Here is a 7,137-nt window from a genome sequence, read left to right on the forward strand (position 1 = left end):
GGCCTCTACCCCCGTGCAGATTTCCATTCCCCCGCCGGCAGCACAGGCCAGCAGCACCTTCCCCTGACAGGCAGGCTGAGCCGGCGCCTCTGAGGTCTCCGCCTTGAGCTCGTAGGAACACAGATACCAAAAACCCATCGCTTAAATAGTCACGGCTTCCCTTCGCCTTCAGATAACTCCTGTGCTGATGTACGCTGATGAGAGAGTTAATGAAACATTAGAGGCAGTGGGGAGAGAGAAGCGCGGGCAGGAAAGCACACCTGCAGGCACCCTTTCAAGAGTCTCTCGGGGCTGACTTTATCGGGAGGGCCTTGGCAGGCTCGCAGCTGGGCCGGCAGGAACCGGGAGATGCAGAGGTGGTCTCTATGGTTAGTGTAGAAACCTGTTTGGGGAGAGCTTCCTGAAACTTTCTTCTTTGCCGTTTGCAAGGGCTTCTCTGACAGATGTGTGTGCAGAGCGCATCTTGGAGCTGTAGCGATGAGTAGTAATTTAATCAAGTAGTAAAAGTGGTTTCCGAATGAAATGAAATTTCCTTGGGCGTGAGTCGAGCTAGTCTGCAAACGCGGAGCTGTGCAGTCTGAGAAGCGGAGGCTCTTTCAAAAAAAAAATAAAAATTAACAAATCAGCAATTGTTCTGATACTCAAATGGATTGGAAAAATGCCTTGTAGAAATGTCATATATCAAGAGGGATTGTAAAAAACCCAACAACCTGATCACAAATAATTTCTGGAAAAATAATAGTAGAGTGAATACATTTTACAGCCCTTAACGATGAGCTGTATAACCACTGCCTGCTTGCAAATGTGGCTGAAGGCAGAATTTGGACCTCTATGGTCTATCTTCAGTATCTTACTCATATCAGTCACTGAGAGCAAAAGTCACAAACAAGTTTATGCTGGTACTAGGATCTTCAGTGAAAACTGCTGAGACATCGAAGTCAAGTTCAAAGAAAAGAGGCAAACAAAGGGAACAAGTGCATTTGGTCAGGAAATATGACCTTTTTGAATTAAGACATCAGCCTGGTGATTGAAAGATGTGGCCACTGTCTGTCCTTGGCCACTCAGGCCAAACTCCACCATTGCTCCTGAGCAACGTCTGGGCTGTCGACTGACTCCACTTGTGCCAAGGAACAAGGAGACAAGCAAAATGCAGACCAGCGCCTCAAAATCATTCTTTCCTGAACTGAAACACTTTTAACATGCTCTTTTGAAAAAAAAAAAAGAAACCACCACCAAACATTTTAAATAGATTTCTAGGAACAAGGGGTTTTTTCCATCCTTTGCCATCACCTCTGTCTCAAATCAGGGCTGAGGTAGAAATAGAATTAAATGTGGCAGGAGTAAGAGGAGGTGATGATTACGATGCTCCAGTCACAACGCTACAGAAACACCCTTTGCTTACGTGCCTGGCTGTGTGGGCTTGAGGGAGGGCTGATCACCATTGACTTAGCTGGTCTGGATAAGGATCAAGATTGCAAATACTGAGAAAAAAACCCTTTTCTTCTGTTTTTTTTTTTGAAGGATTACTGTGCTACAGAATATTAAATGCTGTCCTCTGTGCTTTACCCTCAGCAGACTTGTTATTTTGGCTCCTAACTACAAAGTCTGGCTCTTTCATTCAGGCTGTAATGTTTTTTTTCCCAAACCAGTCCAAGTTCTGGCACTTTTTCAGTTTAGGCTTATAGCTGTCACATAGGTCAGACCTGTGGGAGTTGAACCCCTGGGACTCTCTGCATAGAGAGCTGGAGAATTACAGCTGGGAAACACCTCACACTCTGGTATTTTCCTTTATTTTTGCCCTGGCTCCTTTGCCTCTTCATTTTTAATTAGTGGCACATGCTGAAATGATAATTTAAATTCTTTTCAGAAATCAAAAGAATTCCCACTGACAACATTATTAAGTTATAATTACAGTGAAGAAAAAGGTTAATAGGAATTTGAGCCAAATATCTACTCTCCATTAAATAAGAACTTGACTGAACCTGTTCTCCCTTCGTTTCAGTAGGTTACTCTAGTTTTAAATGGGTCTGGGGTGGCTATACACTGTGCAAAGGGCCACGGCAAGGCCAAATAGCCATCGCCAAGACCATTTACATGGACCTGTCTTGGGATAGATGCTCAAGATGGAATTTAGCAGACAAGTAGGACTTCTCTTGGACCTCTGAAAGAAAGATGTGTAGTTCAGCGAGTAAGCAGAGCATGGTCACCTGGGAATATTTATGTGAGAAAGACATATAGGAGGTAGCAATTTGTTGCAAAGGAAACTTAGCGAGTATTGGTGGGGGAAAAATAATCAGGTTCCTGGGCTACAGCATTCAAACAAAGCCTCTTCCTTCGCTCACGCTGAGCTCCACAAGCATGCAGAAACATATGCAAATCAGCCTTAATCTACTGAGTGTTTTGCATTTTCAATGAAATGAGAAAGGGGGAAAAGAAACATTTTCCTCTGTATTAGCGCTAAGTGTGCCCATCAACAAGACAATTATTGCAATGGTTTTGCATGTTAAAAATGGGTTTTAAAGCAACTGAAGGTATAGGGAAAAAAAACAAACCCTCAATCCTTATGCTGGGCACCTGCAGGGTGAGCCTCCACATTTCCCAGCGTTGTTATCTAGCACTGGGCGCTAGATAATTAACTATCTGTTTAAGCTCAGCCACACTCGGTGCAGTTACAGCTGGAGCCCTACAAGGCAAGAACTTTGCCTTGAAGACCTGTTGTAAGTTTGACGTTTCTTTTTCCCTTTTTTTTTTTTCTTTTAAGCTGTAACGCATTGCTTAAGCTGTGGCATGCCTCAAAGACAGAGCTTTCCCTCTTCCCAAATTGCACACCATCGAGTCCCGCAGACCTCCCTCGCATCTTGCACAAGCGTTTTTATGGCGTGAGCCCGCAGCCTTTGCACAGGCAAGCGTTCCCGCAGGCTTCCCCTTCTCTGTAATCCATACCCAGGGCCGAGGTCCTGCCTGCGGCAACTGCTGCCAAACCACCTTGGGGTTGCCTGTCCCCTGGCCCCCCAGCATTTGGTGAGAGCCCGAACCGCACGTGGGGGAACAGATGGGAAACATAGGCCAAACTTTGAGGGGGCTGCTGCAAGCATCAGTCCCTTCTCACACTGAAAGCCGAAAGCACACAAGGGGGGACCTTGCAGAGGGTGAAAAAGGCTTTTTTGCTCCTCTTTTTCTGTGCACTGCATGGTGTGAGGGCCAGCATGTGGCTTCAGCTGGGAGGACTGGGCAGGCTGCTGGGGAAGGGGTAAATCTCACTGGAAGGTGCCTTTAGGGGCTCTCGGCCCACGCGTGCCTACACACACTTGGAAATAGGAATTACTTCCTTCATGGAGCTGAAGTCTGCTCTAAAAACATCAGTCTGACTTTGAAGTACTTGCATCAACTTAAATTTCAGCAATTTATTTTCATGCTACTAAATAAAATGTAATTTTTTTCTTGACAGGTTGCATCTTTTTTCTTCTTTTTGTTGGCAATTGTTTTTACTCCCTAGCTTTCCTAGGGCTGAGTGTCCTCAGCGCCTCAGCTGCATGAGGCTCTGCAGGCCTGCCCAATTATGTGCTGTGCAGTGTAACGCACCAGGGTTTCAAAGTACGTTTTCACCTCTGGTTTCTTAAGACAAGTGTGAAAAAAATCTGTTCTACAGTGTAGGAACTCGAGAATATTTTGCTCTTATTCTACTGGTTCCTGATCTGATGGTCCTAGATGAAGAAATAAATCAGCCAGCAATTTTGCACAAAAGGTGCAGTAAGCTTCTCATCGGCTGAAGCTGACCTGGACTTTGGCATCACTGGAGATGGGCCTCGAGCCCACAACATGCTCAATACTTACTGTTCTGTGCTGTGCTCCTTCCACTTTCTTAACAATCAATGAGAACTGAGGATGTCAAGGTTACCTATAGCGTGCAAAACTCTATTCCTTACTTATCTAAGTGTGCTGGAAAAAACCCTCTTGGCTTGATTGTTGCCTATAACACCGCCAAAACACTAAAGACAAACAAGATTAGGAGACCATGTGGGTTTAAGTAAAAAAGAACACACTTTATTTATCTACAAGGCAGTACATTGTCATATAAAAAATTAAGTGCAGATGGAAGCTGCACCAAATGCTATTAAGGCAGCAAAGTCAGAGGCCGTTATAAAAAAAACAAACAATAAAAAAATAAAATAAAATCAGTGTTTTGCCATATCGATAAAGATTTGGTATGGCAGTACGAAGATCCATGTATTTCTAAGAACCTGATTCAGTACACAAGACCCAAGTTAGGGAACAATTAGCTAGACATGGAACAAAACAGACAACATGAACAAGACAGTGTTCTCCCAAACATATGAAGGTGCAATGCATGCTGTTACAAACCAATGAGAAACAAAACAACATATCCAGACAAAAAAAAAAAATCTCCCAGGAACAGTGTTCAAAAATATTGCTTATAAAAAAAGGGAAAAAATATAAATGATGTAAAAAAAAAAATTAAAATAAAAAAGTCTGAAATGCTAGTGCATAGTCAATTAGCTAACATCAACATTTGTTTTCTTTCCATATAAAGCCCTACTGCTCCTTTTACACTAGCAGCATGTCTACACGCTAAGGTCTGTAGCAGCAAAACACAGTATTCATTTGGCATTTACAAAATTAAATTACTGAATAAAAATATAATTTTTCTCATAAATCTATGTTTCATACAGTAATATTTTTTAAAGCAAGCTAATTACCCCCCCCCAAACAGGAACACACAATGTATAATGGTCTAGAACCATAACAGAAAAGAGTATTTCAAGAGGCATGGATGTTTGAGCATTCACAATCTTGATCAGTTTTCCCCCTTTGCACAGACTAGCGTTTGTAGTAATGCTTTTCACTTCGGTATTTTACACCAATGCATTTTGTTCAGTGATTTAAAATATATCTGTTTGAGTACCTGCTCTTTTATTATAAAAAAATTTAAAAAGGAACAAACAAAACCCCACCCCTGGCTAGCACATCACTGAAATAACAATACTGGTGTATTAGGTCTGCTTGATCTCAAGAAGTACAAGAAAATTATCTTCATTATAAGTCTGCACTTAAGATCATTAATTACTGATTCAAACTTAATACCTAATAATTTAGGCAAGTATCATTCAAAAAAAAAAAAAATCCTCTTAAGTTGGGTGAAATCCAACAAGAATATATATGCTGAGTGACTAAATGCACTTTGTGCTGCTCCCAACTGTTGTACCACAACAAAGATAGGCTCTTCTCCCATTCATGAAAAGTTTTCATGCAGAGGAACAGGAATTTCCCAATGAAGGTGAAGTGTTCTCAAAACCATAATGCTTCTCTGTCCGTCGACCTTCTCACATCACCAGAGTCCGGGTGGGGAAGGCGGCCATGTACTTGCGCGCCTGGTCCGTCAGGGCCATCTGATCCTCGATCTTCCCGCAGGACGCTGACTCCCAGGCGTTGTTCAGATGCTAAATCAGAAGCAGGCAGAGAGATTTGGGGTGAACATCATGTGGCTCATTTGTAGCCCCAGCTGAAGCCAGACCCGCTTGCGATTAAGTGTTGCATGAACACACAGTAGAATGTTGTCCCGTCTCCGGAGAAATTGAAATCTCAACACAACAGGCAAAAAAAATATCGTCCCCCACTCCTCACTGAGCGACCGGAGGGGTGGGCACACCAGATGACCTGTGGAGGGGCACACACCACACCACAAGAGCCAGGATCCAAACCTCCCCACTTCTCTCTCAAACAGTGTCTGCTCTACGAGGCTGTATCTGCAGCCTTGCCTTTAATCCTTCCTTTCTCTGAAAGGTCTAAAAAGAGAATTTACTTGCAGGTGGACTTTACAGTCAACAGGGCACAGACAGGCTACCGCCCGCAGTTAATGTTCAATGCTATGACCACACACAAATTCCCGCTGAACCTCCATTCTAGAAATACAGCTGCTCTGCCCCTGCGTTCCCTAAACCAACCTGACAATCTTGACAGCCTGAGCACAGCTAACCCAAAGTCCCACGCTCAAAGCTGCGTTCACCTGTGTGCAGCGATTAGCACGTGCCCATCAGCAGAGCTCCTCCGGCAAAGGAGAAGAGAGGATGGGGTGGGCAGGGGGGGCGACTCTCAGCAGAAACAGCGTTTTAATTATCGTGTAAGCCATTTCACTTCTTGTGGTATTTATGGAGGTTACAGACACCATTTCGTATAATGTTAAAGTGAGATAAACATATCTGCAGAGGGCTGTGTGCACTGTATTTATTTACTCACTATACATGAGATGTTTCTCATCGCCTTGAGCTATAAACAGTAATGAAATTTCAAAGCTCCTGGAATTTACCAGTATACACACTTTTTTTTTTCTATTGAACTCTTTCACTTACTCAGTGTGTCTGCTTTTCCACATAGAGATATTCCCTAAGCCCTGAATAAAAACTCTATTATTATATAGAGCTAGTTGTACGCAGACCCTGTATTCCAAAAATGCACACGACTGTGCTTAAGGGAAAGCTGCCTGCCAGCGAGGGGCTCCCAGTACTGTTGAATATTGAGAAGGTCTATGCCCAAGATCGACCAACAAAGACAACTCAGGAGAAACTCTTCTCTATTTTCCTCTGCTCTCAACAAGGATCATCTTTGCAGTTCAAGATCTACATTGCTCAACAAGACGGCCAAAGCCTTCCCAACATCTAGGACATTGGGTGAAACATAATTAGTGGACTGCAAACCATCTGCTAAGAGCAGAACTGTCCTGGCGTGCCCATGGCTGCTCCTTCTAGTTGCTAACTTTGCAAGAGGATCCTTAAATTATTCTCCGGCCTAAATGCTTAGAGCATGCTCTTCTGACTCTAAATGGTGTTATCTGAGACATATGGATAGTAAAAGGCTGGGCAACATATGAAATATAGATAATTTCTCATAACATGCCCTAATCAGGGCACTGGTACAAACACAGGGATCCAGGTTCCCTGCCTCGGAGGGCTTACAGTCTAAAAGGGACAAAACCAATGAATAAGAAAGCAGCGTGGCTGAGATGAGGGCAAGCATGTTAGTCCTCTGCAAACTTCTGCTGGGCTTCTCTAGACATGGCTTTCTCTTCGCTGTAGACAAGTTCCAAATGTTGTCTCTGCTCCTGATGCCCTTTTGCAGGCA

At 43.4% G+C, this 7,137-nt stretch overlaps 1 protein-coding gene across 1 annotated transcript in view; it reads right to left on the reverse strand.

The window, feature by feature from the left end:
- Nucleotides 1-5,225: 5,225 nt before the first annotated feature.
- The window catches only part of MYB (v-myb avian myeloblastosis viral oncogene homolog), a gene marked incomplete at its 5' end in the record, with an annotated part of 23,390 nt that continues 21,478 nt past the window's right edge, over nucleotides 5,226-7,137 (reverse strand). The window contains one exon of the mRNA XM_009710325.1: nucleotides 5,226-5,459. Within this exon, the coding sequence (XP_009708627.1) occupies nucleotides 5,343-5,459 (117 nt within the window). The remainder of the gene's footprint in view (nucleotides 5,460-7,137) is intronic.

Source organism: Cariama cristata, unplaced genomic scaffold (assembly GCF_000690535.1).
Source record: "Cariama cristata isolate BGI_N322 unplaced genomic scaffold, ASM69053v1 scaffold14001, whole genome shotgun sequence".
Classification (NCBI taxonomy): Eukaryota; Metazoa; Chordata; class Aves; order Cariamiformes; family Cariamidae; genus Cariama; species Cariama cristata.